Source organism: Leuciscus leuciscus, assembly GCF_965113295.1.
Source record: "Leuciscus leuciscus genome assembly, chromosome: 22".
NCBI classification, from domain to species: domain Eukaryota; kingdom Metazoa; phylum Chordata; class Actinopteri; order Cypriniformes; family Leuciscidae; genus Leuciscus; species Leuciscus leuciscus.
In genome coordinates, this window is record NC_138746.1 from 26,134,732 (window position 1) to 26,158,670 (window position 23,939).

The 23,939-nt window shown below is 38.7% G+C and overlaps 1 protein-coding gene across 1 annotated transcript in view; it reads left to right on the forward strand.

Annotated features, from left to right (window-relative positions):
* Positions 1 to 308: 308 nt before the first annotated feature.
* Positions 309 to 23,939, forward strand: part of ttc7a (tetratricopeptide repeat domain 7A) — a 67,294-nt gene continuing 43,663 nt past the window's right edge. The window contains exons 1-8 of the mRNA XM_082154442.1: positions 309 to 380; positions 10,650 to 10,836; positions 14,376 to 14,539; positions 16,484 to 16,652; positions 20,090 to 20,220; positions 20,532 to 20,656; positions 23,567 to 23,645; positions 23,722 to 23,891. Coding sequence (XP_082010568.1) covers positions 324 to 380; positions 10,650 to 10,836; positions 14,376 to 14,539; positions 16,484 to 16,652; positions 20,090 to 20,220; positions 20,532 to 20,656; positions 23,567 to 23,645; positions 23,722 to 23,891 — 1,082 coding nt within the window. The 5' untranslated portion in view covers positions 309 to 323. The remainder of the gene's footprint in view (positions 381 to 10,649; positions 10,837 to 14,375; positions 14,540 to 16,483; positions 16,653 to 20,089; positions 20,221 to 20,531; positions 20,657 to 23,566; positions 23,646 to 23,721; positions 23,892 to 23,939) is intronic.

Below are 23,939 nucleotides of genomic sequence, written 5' to 3' on the forward strand. Positions count from 1 at the left end.
TCAGTAGGTAAATGCTGATGGAGAATTTAATTTAATTTAATAATTTGACGAGTCTTTGTTTACATCATTGCATTCTTATTTAAAACAGATATCAGGAATAATAAATTAGAAATTATGCAGAATCTTTTTATTTTTATTTTTATTTTTTCAGGACACGACAGCTGCACGCTGATTGGATTTGAGTGAAACGTCATAATAAGGCCGCGCACGCACTGGACAGTTAATCCACACGCAGCAGCAAAGCGGAGGAATGAATGAGCGCACCTATAACTCTCAGGGATGATGATTTTGTGCCTAGTTAATCAATCACCACGGTCAGCTGCATGGCAAACCTCTACAAAGAAAATGAGAGGGCCAAATCTATTTTCCGACAGCTGGAGGTTCGGTTTATTACATTCTTAGTGACGTAGAAATATGACTTTTAGAATAGCCAGTAGACATGCTTAATGTTTCCTAGCAACTTAGACTAGCCTCTTCTCTATGTAGATTTTAATGGATATATTATTGGCAGTCGATGAATGATTACTTTGTTCTTAGTTTTTATTGAGTTTTTAAAAGCCATGCAATTTTGATAGCTGTACGACGCTTTATTATTTGAACTGCCAAATTACTGACTTTGAATGTGTTTTTCGGAATACTACATTGTCTGTCTCTACCACTCCCACAATATATCGCTTAATCATTTCACAATACATATCACTGATCACAGCTGTTTCTTCAGGCTCTTTAAAAACAAAACAAACGTGAAAAGGTCAGAGTAGCGTAGAGAGAGGACCGCCCTTAGTAGCCATTCAGAAACACTTTTCGTCTGTCAATCATTTTACACGCTCGAGTTTTGGCTGATGTCGGACATTTCTAATATGTTTTCCCCGAAAAGAAATACTTTAGAATTAAACGTTGTAGATATATCTGCTAATGGCTCATTTTTGTCTACGTTCAGGAGTACACCAGCAGCATAGATTACCTAAAATCTAGCAGATTGCAGATGTACATTAAATGCTCAATCAAAACTGTCAACAGGTTATTTTAAATCGCCCGCTAGATGGCGCCACTGTCTCAGTAGAGATCAGGACAGGTCTAATTTAATTGGCATTTGCATTCTGTGGCAGGTGCTTTGCATCAAATTAGTAAGTATTTTCATCTAAACACACTTATGACTTGGGCTGCATCCAAAATCGCATATTTCCCTACTGTATAGTAGACGAAAAACAATATGTGTCAAATAGAGCATGTCCGAAATCACTGTACTTATAAAAAAGTAGGTAAAAGTAACTGGATGACCTTGCCTACTACTTCTGGTGAGATTCTGAAATGTGTATTTTATTGACACTTTACTATCCCATGAGACCATATGAGAGGATTTGTAAATGGCAGTAAAGCGACACAACTGACACTGGTATCACATGATAATGACAGCATGGCGAATGTACTGTACTATGTCTGGATTACATTCACACTACACACACTTTTAAGTGGCCGTGAAGTAAGCTATATACTTTTTCAAAATAAGTACCTACTCAAGAGAGTATGCGATTTCGGACACAGCCATTGTCTCATTCCAGACTATATGGAAGCAGCTCCCTCTCTTGATCTGATAGGCCTAATTCAATTACAACAAGCCCTGCAAATAGTTAACAAGATTTAATCGGTTAAATAGATTTAGTCATCTAGCAGTGAAGGGATTTCAGAGAAATAGGACATAGCTGTCAAGGACAAGGCTTTGCTTCAGAAAGAAGAACTGTTAAACTACGTTTATGGTCTTAGCAGACTCTTAACACATCCCTGTTGGCCCACATGATGTTGCAGCCCATTAAATGGAGTTTGCTGTCTTAATATGCACAAAGGCTATTATTACACTGTCAGAAAATGTTACTTTAATGTGTAAGTAACTTTAAGTCTTTCTTTTTAAGTCTGTATTACATTGTATCATGGTAACTGTGATTTAGAACATTGTACAAGATGGTTCTTATCCACTAATCAGCTACAAGTTGGTCCTACCAGCTTAAAGGGATAATTCACCCCAAAATGAATATTCTTTCATTATTTACTCACCCTCATATCGTTCCAATTGTTGTGACTATAAGATATTTTAAGAATGTCTCAGTGTTTAAGTTTTTGGTCCATACAGTGGACCCTTTTCACCAACAGTGATAACGCATTTTGTCTCGGTTGTAACCCTCGTTCCCTAAAGGAGGGAACAGGAGACGTAACGTCGACGTGACGACGTAATTGGGATCACTTCAGGGAGCCCTATCATCTTCGAGTGTTTGCAGAACGAGCCAATGAACGTTGGCGTGCGTGAATCGCGTCACGCGCCCCGCCCTGCAGCGCGGGTATAAACAGGAAGCGGGCGCACACACAGATTGTTTTTCGCTGAGGAACCGAGATCATGATGGCCATACAGCGGTGGTCAACAATGGTGGCGACGGGATGTTACGTCTCCCGTTCCCTCCTTCAGGGAATGAGGGTTACATTAGTAACGGAGACGTTCCCTATTAGTCGCTCACATTCAACGTAATGTCAATGTGATGACGTAATTGGGATCCCTATGGAAAACGCCACGGTTGCTGCCACATCCAGGGCCCTAGGCAAGACTGTCAGACCCCCAACTGGCTGCGTAGAGGGAGTTCAAACTGCTGTTCTGTTATACCCCGCACAGTGGAACTCTTGGATAACACTGGGAAAGCGTGCCTTTCCAGGGGAGAGGGACGCCGCAAAAGCCACATCCTGCCCGAAGGGAGGTACCATGTGGAGAATTCACATATGGAATGGCCGGTTAGGGGCAGTACAAAATGGCAGAATGTCACTGGGGTGGCTCCAGCCTGAGAAGGGGGTGGCTACACCGAACAGTGATGGCAGAGCGGACTCTGCCAAGGGAAAGACACAGGCTCAACGCAGGGAGCTGATCGTGGAAGAATTCGCATATGGGATTGCCACAGGGATCGCCACATATGGAACCCAGCCTAGCACAAGTTACACAAGCATACGAGCACTAGGTCTGGCGTCAGACGCTCCGCAACGTCTGACTGCCGAAGGGGTGCAGAGGTACTCAACAGGGTTCGCCTAAGTGGGGAACTCGACTGGAGCAGCCAGGTTAGGGTTAGGGTTAGGGCTAGGGCAAAACTCTTCTGCTGGCCTCCGTAACGAGTCGAAGAGCTGATCTTAGGTCCTGAGGCTTTGCGTTCTGTCCACGTATAGATGCAGAGCGTGAACTGGACAGAGAAAAGCCAGGGCTGGGTCTGCCTCCTCCGAAGGCAGCGCTTGCAGGTTCACCACCTGGTCCCGGAAGGGAGTGGTAGGAACCTTGGGCACGGGCCCGGGCCCGGGCCGGGGTCTCAGGATCACATGAAAGTTAGCCGGGCTGAATTCTAGGCACGATTCATCGACCGAAAATGCATGCAGGTCCCCTACCCTCTTGATGGAGGCCAATGCAACCAGGAGTACTGTTTTACAGGACATCATTTTTAACTCAGCTGACTGCTAAGGCTCAAAGGGTGGTCTCTGAAATGTGCCGAAAGGACCAGAGACAAATCCAAAGAGGGTATAGATAGTCTCCTCGCCCCCCTCAGGAACCTGACGATCAATTGGTCGTGCTTTCCCAGCGACTTACCCTCAACTGCATCGTGATGTGCGGCGATAGCGGCAACATACACTTTAAGGGTGGAGGGAGACGTTTGTGAGGCGTGAGGGGCCCACGGAGATTGCCTTCAGAGATAATCTTCAGATCACCCTGGCTAAGCGCCAAAGTAGACCTATTCTGAGGTCCAGAATAGGCACTAGATTCGGGCATAGGCGAGGGGACTCTACCTCCCTTGAGGTAAGCGAGTCTTGATCTTAACGCTGCCATAGTCATATCCCCGCAATGTATAGTTACATGAACTACATTTACATTTTACAGACGCTCTTATCCAAAGCGACTTACATTGCGTTATCCTATACATTTATACATAGGTATGTGCAATCCCCTGGGATCGAACCCACAACCTTGCATTGTTAACGCAATGCTCTTACCACTGAGCTACAGGAAAGCTGACAACTAGAATGACATCTGAATGACATCAAGAAAAGGATGCATGCTTGTGTTGGGGATTGAAGCCAAGAAATGGCCAGGAAACGGCTGATAGGCAATGTCACTGAACAGGTGGAAACAGCATCTAATTGGATTTGGATACAGCGGGAGGTGCGGTGGCAGAGCCAACCTGTTCAAGGACTGGTGTGTTGCTCTTTCATTTGAAAACAAAAAAGAGAAAATAAAACTTTTTTCCGTGCTGAGGCACCCAGGGGTAGCCGCGGCTGTAAGTGAGTATAAACTCAGGGAACACCCACCGATACCAACACACACACACAGTATAATGCTGTGAGAACAGCAGTTGTGAGCTATAAGCGCCGTCACACCAACGCTGGAACAGAGTTAGAAGATTTTTCCAAAAAAATGTCCAACAGTCTCTTCTTGCAGCACTTGCAAAGTCAAATAACCTCTTGGCTCTGAAGTGAAAGACAATGTGTGTGTGTGCCTGCTTCCTGTGCCTGTTTATACCCGCGCTGTGAGGCGGGGCACGTGACGCGATTCACGCATGCCAAGGTTCATTGGCTCGTTCTGTTGACACTCGAAGATGATAGGGCTCCCTGAAGTGATCCCAATTACGTCGTCACGTCAACGTTACGTCGAACGTGAGCGACTGATAGGGAACCACAGTTAGCAACATCGCAAATCTAGTACAGTTTTACATATTTTCATCTTTTTAAAAATGTATATATTATTTATAAAGCTATACACTGCTGCTTGAGTGTTTTGAATACAATGGCAGTAGGAGTGATGGCAAATTTCACATTATTCTTCCTTCTGACTGCTTTAATCAATCTCTTGATATGTTTCCCTCTTTTGGAAAGTCATGGAAATGATATTGTTTTAGTTTTTAGTTTTGTTTTGTTTTTAATTGGAGCAAATGCTAATACAAAAATTGTAATTGCTGTCATCTTCTGTTCACTACTATAGTTTACCCAACTGATGACTGATTCTGAGAACCCCAGAAATGTAAAAAAAAAAAAAAAAAAAAAAAGGTCTATGGTCATTGGACCACGATTTCAAGGCAATAAACTGTCCTGGGGGCTCAAAACTCTAGCAGCACCCCTACGAATATTCTTCAAAATATCTTATTTTGTGCTCTGCAGAAGAAATAAAGTCATAAGTCTTGGTATAACATAAGGTTGAGTAAATGATTTAAATTTTTGGGTGAACTATCCATTTAAGGTTCAGCTGCATTATGGCTTGTTATCCAGCTGCTTGAACAAATAATGGCCAACTTGGACCAACACAAGCTTTGCCAGGATGGGAGACCAGGGGCCTGTACCATGATGGTCGTTGAACAAACTCAGGGTTACAGGTTTAGTTTAGAGTAGACAAAACCAATCCAATCCAATCAGGTATTTGTTGGTACCATATATAATACCATTTGGAATATAATTTGTTCATGTAACTTCAACATGGAATGAAGTCATTTTAAAGCTACACTGTGTAATTTTTTAAGTTGATTCTTAGCAAAAAACACTTTGTTCTTTCAAAATTATATGTGCTCATTTATGTGTAATTACTTCCACCAACTAATCAAGTATTCTCGTAAGCATAGAATCTGTCATTCAGAATACATACGAGCACTGTGGCACTGTGACAAATGCAAGGGGGAGATTACTCGCGACTGGAATAATACGGCCACCGTAGGAGTTAAAACGCCATCGGAATGGGAGGGGGCTAGACAGTAATATTCAGTTGGTAGTCATATACAATTTCACCACTAGATGGGAGAAAATCTTACACAGTGTAGCTTTAAGTGATCTAATAAAGTAATCTAAAAGTGAATTTTTATATGGCTCCATGACATAATTCAGGCATTCAATTTCATATATTCATTCATCCAATTCAATTTCATGTACTTTAGTGTCATACAACTTAACCATTGTATAAGACTGCATTTGCTACCAGATTTTTGCTAGCTTTAACACCCAATAGCATTTTAAATGTCAGGCATTTATCAAATCAGTGAAGAGTTAAGCTGGATCAATCCACACCCTAAGCAAATGCTCCACTCTTCTTCACAATGGTAACCTATAGAGTTGGGGTCCTCGGACTCGGATTCGAGTCCAGACTCGGATGAATTTGTGCTCGGACTTGACACGGACTCGGACATTTTAGACTCGAGAAAAATTTCCGAGTACAGTCGAGTCCGGGAACTGGAGGACACATTATTATTCAAAAACGAAACTACTTGTGTTGTTTCAGCGTTGAGCATTTTAGCCAATCACAGACATGTATATTAAGTGCATGAACACAGTGGCAAATCAGAGGTGTTTTAGAGTCACCATGCAGAGAATTTGCTCAAAATGTATGTTCAGAATCAGCACGAGCTTTATACTGTCCAAATCCCCTCATAAACATCAAAGTCTAGTCACTATATAAATAAGGGATTCACTGTGCAGTGCGGACAACTTCAGTGTTTATGACGAGAGTTTAAGGGAGAGTGCAGAACACGGTAAGTAAGTGATGGTTTAAAGGGAGCGCTATTGACAATCTAAATAATAGTTTTGTTTTTCATGGTTCTAGAGGACCAGTGGTGACTTTCACACTGTAAATTATAAAGAGTGATAACTGCATTTAAATATGGGAGTGAATCCGCAAAATTTTAGTCCTGTGAGTCATGAAATTGCGATGATTGACATAGCAACATGAGAACGTGATAACCATAGCAACATTTTGGTGTCTAATAATGTTAAACACCGCTACCATAGACTGTTTATGACCGTGACCATGGAAAACACTGTTGTTGTTTTTTTTACAGTCTATGGACAGGACGTGCCAGAAGTCCAAAAGCCCATAATTCACCAAAGTCATGTTTATTCAACAAACATAAAACAAACACAACATAACTACTGGCTATTTACATGAGCATGTTAAAGCTAAAGGATTTATACTTTCATTATGCAAAATACGATGTGATTATCGCAGCTGGCCCACCTTTACATGTACTCTGCCCTGCCCCATCTATGAGCCAGTGGCATCGCTCTCTCCTCTCCTTCTCTCCTCCTTTCAAGCACCGTCCTTCTCCCTGGGCCAGCTCAAGGCTTGGCTACATCTCTCAACAATACATGAGTTTGGTGGCTGCAGCCGGTCATCAGATGAGCACCCCCTTCCTTGGTGTTTCGTCGATTTAAGCCCATAACACCTCGGGAGGGCTCGACAGCAAATCCAGCGTCCTGGATCTACCCCTGCTGACCACCACCCAACTCTATGCTAGTCCTTCAACAGGTTGGCTCTGCCACCGCACCTCCCTCTGTATCCAAATCCAATTAGATGCTGTTTCCACCTTTTCAGTGACATTGCCTATCAGCCGTTTCCTGGCCATTTCTTGGCTTCAATCCCCAACAATCCAAGGGTTCTCCAGAGCTACTGTCCAGCAAAACCTCTGCAGCTCACCTCTACTGGTAGATTCCAGGCCTTCCATCCTTTTTGCTGGCTCTCGAGGATAAGGCTTTGATATTTTTGGAGCTTACGCTCATGTGCCTCCTCCATCAGCGTACTGTTAACTCTATGAGCACCACCTGCTTGGTACTGTACCTCTAGTGTGTGCTATCTCATCTGGGAATTTGAGCTGCTTCTTCAGGTCTGCCCGCATCTCCCAGTCATTTGCTGAGGCCAGGACCCCTCAGCTCCTCCGTCCTGCTGCAGTGCTCTCTCCTGTCCTGACTAAATGGAAGGTCGTAATGGAAACGGAAGAGGGCCTGGAGACTGAGGCGGAGCATGCGTCCCATGCTGAGCAGGTGTCCAGAGCGGAGCAGGCAGAGCAGGCGCCCACGTTTCAGGGGGCCAGGGCGGATCCGACACTTCAGGGGGCCAAAAAAGTGTGATGCCCCTCCCCCAAAAATGTTTAAAGGACATGTCCTCCTCAACCTCCCCAACAGTGAAGGAGGAACCACACGAAAGCAGGGCATAATCCAAAAAGTCACTGTACGACCCTCAAGGAGCATCGTGGATTAATTTGTCTTTAAGTGGACAGTTAAGCCTGAAACAGAAAAAGTCGACGAGAGCACAATATGGCAGTTCAGAAACATAATGTCCAGGAAAACATGAATGTGCTCTTCGAGGGTGCGGTAACCTTGGCGCATGCGGACTAACTCAGTTGCTGGATCCATATTTGGTGTAGTCTTCTGTCACGAACTGCTCTGAGACAAGAAGGATTAGGATCCAAATGCAGTTTATTTAAAGGGTTTATTTAAACAGACAGAACGCTCAGAAATGCAGTGTAAACAACTAACAAGACTTTGCAGATAATGTATGAGAAAACCAGGCTTATATGGGGTGAGCTAAACAAGGTAATGACATACAGGTGGATACAATGAGTGGATACGATGACTCCAGGCAGAGAATTATGGGAGATGTAGTTTGTGAGGGAATGACAATAGTCTAATGTGGAGTGCCCTCTGGTGGCTCTCAAGGGCACAGCTGGTGACCATTACACTTATCATGACTGTTACAGATGTGACAGTCTGGTGGGAATACAGTATGTTTCCCACCGGAATTTCCCGTCTGCCAAGTTTGACCGGCATGCTGAAAGGACATGCTCAAGATTGGCTGGCTTTCCACACAGCGTGCAGCTGGGGCTCTCTGCCATCCCCCATCCCCAAAATATGGAGGTTTGATGGAGTAGGCAGGACATCGTAGACAGAACACATAACAAATTTAATCCGACATCCTTCCATGGTCCAGATGTCCTGCCACGTCAGGGTCCTTTCTCGTACGCCCTTCCACCTTGTCCAGCTACCCTGTTTTTTCATGGCAACAGCCTTGACCTGCCAGGTTTCCTTCTCTGCTTTACGGACCTCCCTCTGCACCATGCCACGGCGTTCTTTTGGGTCAGCTTTTTTCCAGCTCGTTCTGGTGGATCAACCCAGTCCAAGCCTGCCCAGAGCTACTGTCCCAACGATGTCAGCATGATGCAGTCGATCCTCAGCCTCCGTCAGTACTCTGCTGGCTTGGACTGGGTTGCTCCACCAGAACAAGCTGGAAATATTCTTCAAAATATCTTCTTTTGTTTTCAGCAGAAGAAATTAATTAATGAATTAATTGAATATGCCACGTAGGAAGAACATGCCAACTAGTTACGGACCTAATGCAGACACATAGCTGAAGCAGACTGATATCTTCTTGGTCTGTAGCGGTTTACGTGAAACGGGGCAGTCTGAAATATGCCCCTGCAGTTCCATTTTTCACCACAGATTTACATTGGATATGTGTGGTGTGCTGTAGAGCTGGGGAGGGCTCAGAGACCAGCTGCCCAGCTTAGTATCATAAATACATCCCTGCCGAATCCATGCGCTACATTTTAATAGGCCTATATCCTGCTCACTTTACGACTTAAAGTCTGGAAAATCCGAAAAATATAATTCAGTGTAGCCTATAGAGGTCTATGTTTGTTTGAATATTTTGGTGGGGCTCTGGCCCACCTTCCATAACAGATGAGGCGCGGCTAAAGAAAAAAAAGAAAGAATGTGTGCACATGCTGTGGATTAATTTAATAAGCTTAGTTACATAGCTTTCTCGATAGCCTTCAGTAAATTAACTTGTCTTGAGAAAATGATTCATAAAACATAAATATCAGTTGACCGACCATGTTTACGTTTTTTTCACTGACACAGACGGAAAAAAAATGTCAATCAAAGAATCTTTGGGAAGGGAAGATAGGATACTGAGAGAAAAAGAAAGAGAGAAGGTGATAGAGATGGAGATGAGAGAGGACGACCACTCTGCCCAGGATGAGAGAGATGTTCTTTGCTAATTACAGTGGAAATATAGGCTCAATTTAACAACACAAACATTTAACATAAATAGGCCTATATCGCCATAATAGTATTATTGAATAAATATATATTTGTAGGCTAACACTTAATTAGTTATGGTCCTCGAATCTGTTTGAACGAGACGCATTCCAAGAATTCTGGGACATTTCACCAGTAAATAACAATAAACATAGCCTAAAGCCTCTTGGTATTTCCAGCAGTGTAGATCATTCATTTGCAGTAGCCTATTTAACAGGTTTAAGAATCTGTTGTCTGCTTGACAAATATTTTGTTACTGCCATACTGACATGGATTTAAAGCTGTTATCCTTTTCTTTTCTTTTTTTATACAATTAAAATGCAAATATGTAGATAAGAGACATCAACATTTTCTAAATTCCCTATGCATTCTATCTATGTCGTTAAAATTATAAAATAAAATGTTTGAATGATGCCTGAATGATGTTCAGTTGCTTAGCTACAAATAACGACATCGCGATATTCTTAAATTTTCTTTGAAATTTAGCTATGGGCCTATCTAATATAAAGAGATGCTGATGAGATTTAGAATGTAAAATTAAATCAAAATGTGTGGGAAGTGGGAACGCTAGCCTATGTGACATTGTATGTAATTTAGGCTACCACGTTCGGTGCAAGTGCAACTGAAGGACATTTTTGAATACAAGCAGCCATAAAGAGGAATAATAATGTTTTAACTTTTATTGAATTATTAACGGGGATGATCAATATTCTGCAGTCCCTGAAATGGGCAAACCCTTCTAATGTTTGTTTGCACATGCTCAGTGAGTTTGTCGTTGACAGTCTGCAGTCACTCCTCTGGTGTCGGCGGAGCGCGGTCACAGAGACGCAGGCGTCGGGATGTCAACGCGGCTCTCCTTCTCTCAGTACCGCCTGGAAGCGGAGGTCGAGCGCTGCCGGGCGGACTGTCACTGGGACAAAATACCGTCTTTAGTGGAGCAGCTCACTGCCGCGCGCCTGCATGACGATGGTAAGTGCGCGTGCCACAGTAGAATAGAAGAGATCCAGCAGTGATGAGTGTGTCTTGTTCCGCATGAACTTTGCACCTTTCTGTTAAACTCTGCCCATGCTTACACGTGTGCTCTGATATCAGTCACAGAAACTCACATTCACTTTTTTAGACGTCTGTTTTGGGGTTTAGATTTGATTTGTCACTACACTTTTTAGAGAGAGAGAGAGAGAGAGAGAGAGACTGTGTGTATAACGCCAGTTACTCATGTGAATCAGAGATGTAAATGCAGTGCTTGCACACACCCTTTAGTTAATGCAGGTAGAAGCTGCTCGACTTAAAGGCATAGTATCATAATTTACTCACCATCACTCATCCAAACCTGTATTATTTGTATTATTTATTTTTCTGTGGGTACTCACACTGACATTTATTTAACAGTAAGCTGTTAATTCTCAATGATTGCTGGCTATTTCTGGTGACATAAATGACATAGGTTGTCAATGTAAGACAAGTGCAGATGGTGAAACTCACTTGATACAATTACTTTAGGGTGTGTACTGAATTTGATGTTGTATTTATCCACCGTTATATTGATGTAGCCTACTGTATAGTAGCAGGCTATAAATACTTTCCCAGACACACTACTGTTGGCATTGTCCTTTGACCCAGATGTTCTCTGACCTAAGATCACGTAAAAACAACTTTAATTCACTCTGGTGTTGTTAAAGATAGTTAACTTAAACATGTTGTCATCATTTACTCAACCTCAAGTTGTTCCAAACCTGTATGAGTTTCTTTTTTTCTGCTGAACACAAAAGAAGATATTTTGAAGAATGTCAGTAACCAAACAGTTGATGGGTCCCATTGACTTCCATAGTATATTTTTAAGTCAATGGGGCCCATCAACTGTTTGGTTACCCATATTCTTCAAAATATCTTTTGTGTTCAGCAGAAGAAATAAATTCTAACAGGTTTAGAACAACGTGAGGGTGAGTAAATGATGAAAGAATTTAACTATTTAACTAGGGATAATGAACTTGTAAATTAATTTGACACGCTTCTATTTGCATACCATCAATAAGATATTTGTTTTTGAAAGAAATTAATACATTTAATCATCAAGGACACGTTAAATTGATCAAAAGTGACAGGCCATTATGTTATTAATATGTTACAAAAGATTTCTGTTAAAAAATACTGTTCATTTGAACTTTCTATTCAAAGATTCCTGGGAAAAAATGCATTACAGTTTCCACAAAAATATTAAGCAGGGCAACTGTTTTCAACATTGAAAATAATATAAAATGTTTTTAAATAACCAAATGAGCATAAGAATGATTTCTGATGGATCATGTGACACTGAAGACTGGAGTACTGATGCTAAAAAATTCAGCTTCACTATCACAAGAATAAATTACATTTTGAAAAATATTATAAAATTGATCATTGTTAATTTAAATTCTAATAATATTTCACAATATTACTTTTACTAAATTTGTGTTTTACAGAAGAAAATGCAAATAGTTTTAGTTTTAAAAAACAGTGTCGCTCTCACTTTCTCAATTTTACAAAGGTAAGCATGGTAAAAGGTAAATATGCTGCTTAAACTGCCATGTTCATTGTTAAATCAACAGCAGTAATCTAGAAGTTAACACATGGCGCTCCCAGGAGGCGTGTGTGTCTGTCCACCACTGTCCAAATCAGATCTCTGACCCAGCACGCCTTGTTTCGCCACCGCAAACACCCTGTGGGGAAACAAACTCAGTCAGTAAAAGGTGGCCACAGAACAGTATTTTGTTTACTTTACAAAATGATATACTGTAGTTATTTCATATTTTGTTGAGGAAAATGTCATACCTAAACTTGACATAACACAAGTCTGGTTTCCGTGGGGAGTGAGAGATTGAACCAAACAGGAAACACCTCATCCACAGTGTTTATACAAAATATGCATGAAGGCAAAGGGAATATTTTTGAAGCACCTCCTTGTAGGACTGTATATTTCATCTAAAACAAACACACGTGACTCTCTAAACCTGATCAGAATGCAGCTGTAGATTAGCATGAAATCTAGACGTGTTTATCAGCGAATGCCATTCTGTTGCGATAAAGTCCAATGTTGGATGAAAAATCACAGTAATTTCTCAACAAAACCCTGTTCTAGACGTGATGCTGGTGAGGATTTTCCCCTTAAAAGAAGTGAAAGAAGATACACTACCATAATCAGCAAACAGCAAGCATGTTCTAGTAGGGGTGGGACGATACACTTAGACAAGACAGTACACGATATTGGGTTCAGAAGAATGAGACGAGATGGTATTTTTAATAAACACTATATTTAAGAAATCTTCATTGACAAAACATGACTGGAAAAAAAATATTTTATTTGCCTGAAAGTCAAAACAATGCAGGTGCATTTTACTTATCAACTAATACTTTAACTAATCTAGGGCTGTCACTAACAATTATATTGGTAATAGAGTAATTGGTCAATTATTTTGACAATTGAGTAGTAGGATCATATTTTTTGTGTTAATAAAAATAGACCTAAGGGAAAACGATATCGCTTTCAAAACCCGTACAAAAAAACCTGTACTTTAAAACCTACTTCAAAGTTTGCGATCTCAGGCCACCATAACACTGCTGTCATGTAAATGAACAGAAAAAAGTTTTCTGTTTTCAGTTGAAAACGGTGTCCTGTGAGTGAGTTAATAACTAATGATTTTTACAACGGAAATTAATCAATCAAAAACTTACTTAAGCTGGACAATGACTTTCTTCTAGAGCTGCTGTATAACCAAAACTATATTTGTTGCATTAGCTTTCTATTATCACTGTAAAGGTGCTTTGAAACAATCTGTATTGTAAAAAAGCTATATAAATGGAGGTGACTTGACTTGAATACCCTTTAAAATGACTTAAAATGCATATTATAACAACGAGACAATAATAATTGGTTTACATACATACATAAATTATCAAAAACAAGTCATTTTATGGTTTTATTGAACAACACTGTTAAAAAACATAATGTAATACAGTATACATAATATTATAAACAATCAACCTATGTACAATATATATTATAACAAATGCCTGCAGACGACGCCAACTTGATGTGATTGTTGACAGCAAATGGTGATTGTTGTTGTTACACTTTACAGCATGATCATCCTTGCTTAATATTGGCCAAACAACATTTAATTCAAGTGTGCACTTAATCTTTAATAGTTGGCCACTTGTTTATGATAGAAATAAAACAAGAACATGTGAACATCAAAAAATGCAAACAGAGCGAGGGTTTAAACTTTTATTTTGAAATCGCAATGAACAACAGTTTGCATATTTAGAAACAAATTGATGTATTCTCATGTGTTAGTCTAGATTTATAAATGATAGAACTATGTAATGCTATATTATGATTTTTAAATGGTTTTAATATATCGTGGACCCTTAGAAAAGCTGTTCATGGATTCTCGTGGCACAATATCTCGCCACACCTCTATGTTCTAGTCTTTCTTCTTCAACCTTTGCCCAGATTCTCTCTCTGTCTGTAGATGATTACAGGACGCTGCTGCTGGCTGAAGCTCTGTTGGAAGAATGTCTGCTGGAGAACATGACCCTGCTGAAGAATTCTACGCCTCTAACTGAACATTCACAGCCAAAACTAGCCCGAGCCAAAGCTCACCTCGACGGCATCCTTTGCAGAGGACTCCTGGAGGTCTGGCACGGCACCTACATAAGTCTCTCTGTTTCTCAAGTTATCCGTTAAGTATCTCTGAGAAAGAGAAGAAAGGGTTTCTGGATATCAGAAGAACTTTTGGGAATTCAGTTCTGTATTGTGAACCACTAAAATTACATCAGTTATTAATTGAACAACTATTAAAATGATAGGGATCTGCAAACAAGGCTGCTACGGTTTTGGTTAAATCTTAACTTTTCCTTTTTTGCAATTATTATTATTAGCTGGTGCTTTGCTGATTTTTAGTGGATGTCAAGTCTAGTCACCTTTATTTATATAATGCTTTATACAATAATGATTGTTTCAAAGCAGCTTCACAGTGATAAACAGGAAAATAACAATCAATGATGCTAACTTCGTCAAATATGAGACAAAGCAGCTGTACAGGAGACAACGGTGGCATTAGTCAGTTGAAGTCAGTTTAGTGTTGATTCAATTCAGTTCAATAACAAAGTTCATCAATAATAAAGTAAGTTCAATTCAGCTCTTAAGCAGCTCTACAGAAGACAATAGTGTCATTTTACATCTCAATTCAGTAGATGTTGATTCATTTCAGTTTAATGCTGCAATGTGTCTGGGTTGCAAAATAAAATGATGAAATTAAGTTATAAAGCAGCTCTGCAGAAAACAGTGGTGTCATGTATGAAGTCAGTTCTCCTCAAGTTCACACAGGTGTCTTAGCAGAGTTATTAATGCTGCATAGTTTGATATTTTATCATGTAATGCAATGATATTCATATTTGGTGAGATTAAATTTAGTTTTTATTTTTGGTCCTTGTTAGAAGAAAATGAATAGGGATGCAAAATCCCTGTAGTGCTTGCATGACTTCTAAACATGTATTCTCTGTTTAGATTGTCAGTAGGGCTGGACAATTAATCAAAATAAAACCTAAATTGTGAAATGGCTAAGTGCGATTATCAAATCGCAAAGGCTGCGATTTGATTAAATAAATATTCACGCTGCGTGTTTCAGAGTGAAATGCGGCCCTCTGTTCATTTACACGTGAGCAGAATGGGTTGGTTCACAGGAAATGCTGCTCCACATGAACACATCTCTGCATCTGCTGTCAATTTGGGTTGCTTTAACATGCATTTGGGAATGCATCATGCGCCAACTTTCTTCGCATTCTTTTAATGAGATGCACTTATCAACAAAAGAGAAGTTATAAGGGCTCCCTGTGGTTTTCCGTCGTAATAAAAGTTTTGTGGGTAACACTTTACAATAAGGTTTATTAGTTAACATTAGTTAACTACCTTAGTTAACATGAACTAAGAATGAATAATACTATTAATCTTAGTTAATGTTAATTTCAACATTTACTAATACGTTATTAAAATCAAAGATGTATTTGTTAACATTAGTTAATGCACTGTGAACTAACATGAACAAACAATGAACAGCTCTATTTTTATTAACTAACATTAACAGAGATTAATAAATACTGTAACAATGTATTGCTCATTGTTAGTTCATGTTGGTTAATACATTAACTAATGCTAACTAATTAACCTTATTGTAAAGTGTTACCGTTTCATGGTTTATCATTAGGAAATTTAGACAGCCTTAAATATTAGTATTGTAATTTTACAGTTGTAATGTAAAATAAAAGTATTATTATTATTATTATATTATTTAAAAAAATATTTTACAATGAAATATTACAGTAATATTTGTTATTTCATTTTAATTTATTTAGCAGTAGTAGTAATGCAATAATAATCATTATTAATATTTTGTAACCACGTTGATATATCACAACATATTGGGCAAATTGTGCAGCCATACAAACAAGCAAAGCAAGCCTAATAAAAAAATTTTAATCACATTTTAAATTGCAATTAAAATATCCGAAAAAATTGCAACTAACCCTTAAATTGTGCAGCCCTAATCGTCAGTGTGATTTCTGGACTCTTCCCCTGTAGCCGCACTACATGAATGAAGCTCTGCTACTGCTGGCTAAAGTGCACTACGTACAGGGACGTTACAGGGACGCCCAGGGCATGTGTGCCAGAGCGGGTGTCGATGATTTCTCCCGCCACGAGCAGCCTGTCTACCAACTTCGCATGCTGGCAGAGGCCTTTGTCATCAAAGGTACAAGTAATTGAGAAATCACTAATAGCTCATTAATCCTTCCTCATTATTGTATAATTAAGTTGTGACAAGGCAATTAACATAGTCTAAATGTTCAACTAATTATATGTGCTGTATGTAGCTTCCTGTAACGCTGACGCAACCTCTTTAAAATCAGCAATACTAATCTTGTGAAACATTTGTTCTCTAAGATTTCATTGTTACTTGGGAGAAATAAATTACACTAATTCCATGAGTGACTTTCAGTCCAATATTCACTCAATTTAAAAGCAGATGTTCCTTATAAGGTCTTATAACTGCTAGAGCAATTTAAAGGGATACTCCACCGAAAAATGAAAATTCTGTCATCATATACTCACCCTCATGTTGTTTCAAACCTGTATGAATTTCTTTCTTCTGCTGAACAGAAAGGAAGATATCTAGAAGAATGTGAGTAACCAGACAGTTTTAGATACCATTGACTTCCATAGTAGGAAAAAAATATACTATGGAAGTCAATGGTATCTAAAACTGTCTGGTTACTGACATTCTTCTAGATATCTTCTCTTCTGTTCAGCAAAAGAAAGAAATTCATACAGGTTTGAAACAACATGAGGGTGAGTATATGATGACAGAATTTTCATTTTTCGGTGGAGTATCCCTTTAAATACAAGATTTGTGTATTTATAGAGTTATCAAGGCATTTCCATTTCTCCATTCCATTGAGTATTTGCCTCAGGCATGCTTTTATTGGATTCATACCCAAGCTAAAGTGTACAGTGAAAGAAAAGTCTGCGTTGCATTCACAGTGTGCAGTTTGTGTGGGCAGGCGAATGTCTTTTCTTACATATCATACATATCCTTAGATAGAATGTAACCAAGGAGGAAGGTTTTACGTCACTGTCTACAGGGAAGCTTGCATATTTATATTTAGTTATCATTTAAATAAGGGGTTTTCCAACATGCCGCTCACCCTGTGTTTGTGTAATGTCCATTATTTTCACATTTTCCATTATTTTCTCATACTGTACATTCTCTCACACTACTTACAAGTACAAACAATATATATTTAACACCTGTCAACATCAGTACCACAATACTCCCACGGTAAGGAACACATATCAAGTATTTTAGAATGTTTTATGGTAGATTATGATGGATTTTATGATAGATATATTAAGAATGCTTAATATATTAACTATATTTGTTCATGTCATAAATGTGACATGATACAATATTATTTAGTTTTTAAAAATCCTCAAACCAACAGGGTTATGATTAACTATGTCCAATTATGTAATGTTGGTATTACATTTTACTAAAAAATTTTTTAGAAACAAAAGTTTTAAGTACAACAACCAGTTATGTCTAAACTTCAAAATCAAATTAGTTAGACTTGCTTAAAAAAAAACAAAAAAAAACATGCAAACCGATTGCCTTAAACAAACCAAGTGAAATAGTAGTATGATGTACTGACAAATGCTTAGTTAGTATAGTTTACTTAAACTAGAGTTCTAGTAACTAAGAAAAGAACTGAGAATACTTGATAATTTACTTCAAACAACATGTAATTGTTACCATTGTTGTGTTTTGCATGCTGAATGTTCAAGTCTGTGTGTGACTCACATGGTCAATTGCAAGATTTTGTCACAAATATAAAGGGATTATATCAACCCAATTAAAATTTCACAAGGTGTTTATGACCTAAGTGTTAGCAACAACATTTTAAAAGATCATTATTTGACATGAAATTTAGTTATATATAGTATATAGTTATAGTGATATAGTATATCACTCAAATTACTGTAATTTCTTGTTGCATCGCTTTATCAATGGGAAGAGAATTACAATAATATAAATGAAGTTCCAAGTGCCCAATCAAATGGAACACTGATCACCATAATGGTTAATTTTAGGAAAATCAACATCAATTTATGAAGTCAGCTTATGTGTTCTCTCAAAATTTTCAGTTGTATTGACAATTGAACGTTTAAGATGACTTTATGAACATCAGTGAATGTAAACAGAGAAAAACAACTGCAGAAGTGGAGGAAATGAGTGAAAAGTCTTAAGAATTGCCCCGCCTCAGAATTTTTTAATTTTTTATTTTTTTAATTTTTTTGCTTGATAAAATAGTACTCAAACAAATCAATTAATCTTAACTTGGGTTTTCTGAGTAAAAAAGACATAGTATGTGAATATTACTGATTACTAGATTTTAACAATTAAGACATTGAGTAAAGTTAACTAAAAAGTGCTATTTACATGGACCCCACCATCTACCCACACTACATGTTCACTCACAAACACATATTTTCAGACAGTAGGCTGGGAAAGTGTAATATTAGCTTATCTTGCGTAGGAAGCAGAACCCACCCAGAATCGGTCCCTCGAGAGACTCAGCAGGCAGAGCTTGTGACAGCCGTTCCGCTCTGACTGACCAATAGTGATATATAGTAATGATAACAATAATGAGCCCGGATTACATTAATTTACTGCTATCTATCTATCTATCTATCTATCTATCTATCTATCTATCTATCTATCTATCTATCTATCTATCTATCTATCTATCTATCTATCTATCTATCTATCTATCTATCTATCTATCTATCTATCTATCTATCTATCTATCTATCTATCTATCTATCTATCTATCTATCTTCTAATCATTATGTTGCAGTTCATTATTCAGTTTAGTTTTATATACTTATCAAAGCCAGTTTCACTTGCATTAGGCACTTGATGAGTCTTCATTTTGGTCCATGTCTACAAGTCTTCTCTTCGTATTTGTACAAATGGGGAACTGTTCTTAAGAGTAGTGGTTTGGTAAATTTGTCCTGATTGTGTAGTTCCTCTTTTTCTGTTCTCCTCTGTGTACTTCCTCATATATGGCTGGAACTAGTGACTTCTGGGAAATTCAATGTGGGCAGCAGTCTCTGTAAATCTGAGATGGCAAAGCATGTCAGCCACAGTCGTTGGTTGTTTGCTATATTCAGAAAATGGTCTGTTTAATAGGACTTCCTCCATGTTGTCTAGGAGATTCATAGATTTGTTTGTTTATGACTATTTTCTGCATCTTGCCCTGTCGAATCACTGGATGAGACCAAGACTCCATGTTCTAGACTGACTGAATAAATAAAAAGTCCCACTAATGTCATTTAAAAATACCCGTTTGTTTGAAAAACTATTTTTGCACTTGTGTTTTTCTCAATTATAAGGATTAACTGGCACATATTGATTAAGAATTGACACTGTAGCAAGCAGAGATTATTTCTTGTTCCGCATGTCTAATTAAGTCTAATTAGCTGTACTGTAATTGGAGATGTAGTGCATTGCTAAATGTATTTTGCATGTCTTGGCTTCTTTGTCAAACTATGTTTCATTCTCTCTTACAGTCATTGTCCATAATTACTATAAAGTGAATCATAACCTAATTGTTCTCCATAAATGTCCAGGTTTGTCTTTGGACCATCAGTCTATGTCAGGTGCTTCCCGTGTTAGACTGTCTGAGAGAGAGGAAGAATGCCTGACCTGTTACCTCATGGCCTGTGATGCTGGCCTTTTATATCTGCAAGAGCTTGACAAGGTCTGTGTGTGCGAAGTCTGTGGTTTCACACAGAATGTGTTTTTCTCTCACTTTGTGTCTCACTGTATTTTAAGTATCTCAGTTTGCGTGATTCAAATAAAAAAAGACATTCAACTTTTAAAAGCACTGACTTTTTCCTTACTGGGGTCAGGGTGTCTCGCATTTCTAAATGCAAGAACATGTTCTGTGTGTACGCAGATTCAGAACCTTAGAATATAAGACCTTTTATATATAGAAAATAATGTTTTTGCATTTTGTGTTTATTTGTAAGCTAACATTACATCTCACAGCGTATGTGTCCTCTTCACCAGACTGTTTGCACGCCAAGTTCCAAAACAGCTAAAAGCGGTTCATCAGCCCATCATTTTGATTTGGACCCAGGCTTCTTCCTGCAGGCGGCTCTTCAGAGCGCATACCTGTCGCTGCTGAGGAAAGGGTGAGCTTGCATGTTACTGATCTCAGACTCTTTACCCACAATTCTCTGCATTTTATATCAAGCACTCATGTTGCTATGTACACAAAGTATTCACAGCACGGCTTCACTTAATCCATTAATGAACTCCACTTGAATATATGACGGGGACTGTGTAAACACACCGCTGGTATTCTTGTCAGCATGACCTTTGTGTGGTGTGGATGTGCCAGTAATGTCCAGCAGGTGTCAGTGTTTTAACACAGGTGATTTGTCAGTCACTCTGATATTGGCTTTGTTTGAAATGGCATCCTAGCATACTACAACTTAAAAATATTAGGGCTGTCAAGTTAAATGAACAGATCATAAAATTGACATTAACAAATATGAAATGTCATTATTTTTTCAGTTCAGGAAAGAAAACAAAATAACAAGTTGTGTTAATTTGTGTCTACGATATGAAACGTGTGCACCTATAGCCTATAATACATAATATATGTGCAGAATAACCTATAAAGACAGTGAACAGAGGTAGATTTCTACATAGTGCTCTTTACTCATCTCAGTTGCACTTCACAGCAATTCAGTGCTCTAACACAGAAATCAATTACTGTAAATGCAGTTATGAATACAGCCTTTATTTCTCAAACTGCATGAAAACACATGGGAGATGCAAATAGTTAAATCAATACAAATCCACACTAATTAAATATAATATAAACATTACTTTTTGTTTTTACTACATTACTACAACTTTTATGTAACATTGTTTTTGTGGTGAATCATTGTAATAATGGCAATTTTAACAATATGAATGATGATGCTAAATAATATATATTATATTATGAATGTAAAGGAACACATTTCAGTTTTGATGCTGTTGCTTAAAGTCCCCCTGTGGTGAAAATCATGTTTTTAATGTTTTATATGTCTATGTGGTGTTTTTAATATGCTTTAAGACAAACCATGTGCAAATTCATCAGTCAACCCCATTATTGAGTATTTTCTACGGTGGCCGAGAGAGCTCAACGCGCTGCAACTGAAGAAAACACATGCAAATAGAAAAACACCTGCAAATTAAGAAAACATCTTCATCAGTTTCACAACACATGTGTGCTCCAAATACTCACAACACAACCAAATACAGAAACGCGCTGCAAAAGTTCACAACACAACCAAATACAGAAACGCGCTGCAAAAGTTCACAACACAAACAAATCAGAAACCTGCTGCAAATAGGACAGAACACAACGGAAATGTTTCCGGGGAAGCCAATAAGTGACGGACCCGACTGGGACATGCTTACGGAGCGGTCTACTTTAATTTAATTTATTATTTTATTTTTGTTGCAAAACGTACAGAGATTACACGTTTATGACATACAACTTTGTATACAATATACAAAATGCATTTGTAATATGTTCAATGTCATAAGAATACTAATCAGAAAAGAACAAGCTGAAGACTAAAATAAATTAAAGAAAAAAAGATAGAGAAAAAGAACATGAGGGAAAGATATTAATATATACATCAGTTACATTGTACACATTCATGTTATGTTAAAATAAGTTTCATAAGAAATGTTAGAATGAAGGGTCCAAATCATAGACAGTAGGCTATATAAGAGGTCCAAATATGAGACAACGCTGCGTTGTCATGGGAACATCCCAGGTGAAAATAATGAGGAAATTACATTGGCTTTCGTTACTCCCTTCATCAAGTCCGTTCCAAACGGCTACATAATGGCACACAAGTGCCCCGCTCCCTCCAAAGTGCCCACTTCAAGGGCTCTGCCGTCTGCCCTTTTAAGGGAGTAACGTTAGGGCATAGGTAATGCTCACGAGCAATAAAAAACCGTTTATATACTGTCTATGTAAAAAACGTCCCAGCCAGGTCCGTCACTTATTGGGTTCCCCGGAAACATTTCCGTTGTGTTCTGTTCTATTTGCAGCGCGTTTCTGTATTTGGTTGTGTTGTGAACTTTTGCAGCGCGTTTCTGTATTTGGTTGTGTTGTGAGTATTTGGAGCACACATGTGTTGTGAAACTGATGAAGATGTTTTCTTAATTTGCAGGTGTTTTTCTATTTGCATGTGTTTTCTTCAGTTGCAGCGCGTTGAGCTCTCTCGGCCACCGTAATTTTCTCCTTAAAACTGCAGTGAACCAAAAACAGCCTCAAAAATGGTTTTGAAATCGCTGGTGTTTCTGACATCACAAACTACTTTGTAACCAATCACGTCAACGTGTGATCGTCAACGAGTGGATCTCTGAGCTGGTGTGAGTGAGTGGAGGCGGGGATAATTTGCATATTCATAGAACCACGTATACTAAATGAGGCAAGGATGTAGAGTTCCATTCAAGCTATTTTAAAGCATGAAGAAATTTATTTTCAAGGAAAAACCATTTAAATATGTAATTTTGGTGATCAGAGATGAGTGGATAAAATGATTGACTACAAGGGGACTTTAAGTACTTGAGCCTGTGAAGGTTGAGAAACACAGCTGTTTCCTATAATGCAATGCGCTTGACTTGACCATCCATTTATTAATCGACAAATGAACCTGTTGTAACATCACCTGTGAATTTTTTCATGTGATGGCAATGCTGAATTGCCAGCATCATTATTCGAGTCTTCAGTGTCACAGGATCCTTCAGAAATCATTTTAATATGTGTGTGTTTGTATTTTTTTTTTGTTAGGTGCGATTAATCACGATAATCGATTTGACAGCACTAATATATATATATATATATATATATATATATATATATATATATATATATACATCTGTCTTTCTAATGTATAATTAACACAGTCAAATGTAGTTATGAAATAATGTCCATCAGTCTTATCTTCTCCTTTTGTTACATCAGCCTTCTTTCATCATCTTATCAATCATGTTGTCCTCCCACAATCACTTCTGCCTGTGTGTGTTAGTCACTTGGCTCAGGGTACACACCAGCTGCGGCGGGTCATGAGGGCCGTGGAGAGTCGGGGTTCGCAGAGTTTTCGTAAGGTGAGATCTGAGTAAATGAGATTTTTGCTGTTCACTTACACACAGCAGGTGTCAGTGGTTGTTTTGTGTTGTTTAGACAGTAGCGCGCAGGCTTGCAGAAGTGTTGCTGGGTTCAGTGTGTGAGGATGCGTACTGGGATCCACTGTCTCCTCCACCACCCGGCTGGCTGAAGAAAGAAGGAGTCACACACCCCAAAGATGCCATCTACCCCTCGTCCAAACCACCACAGCGCTACAACACTGAGGGGTCAGACTCTCTTTCCTTTCACATCTGATATTCTGCTCACTTTTTCAT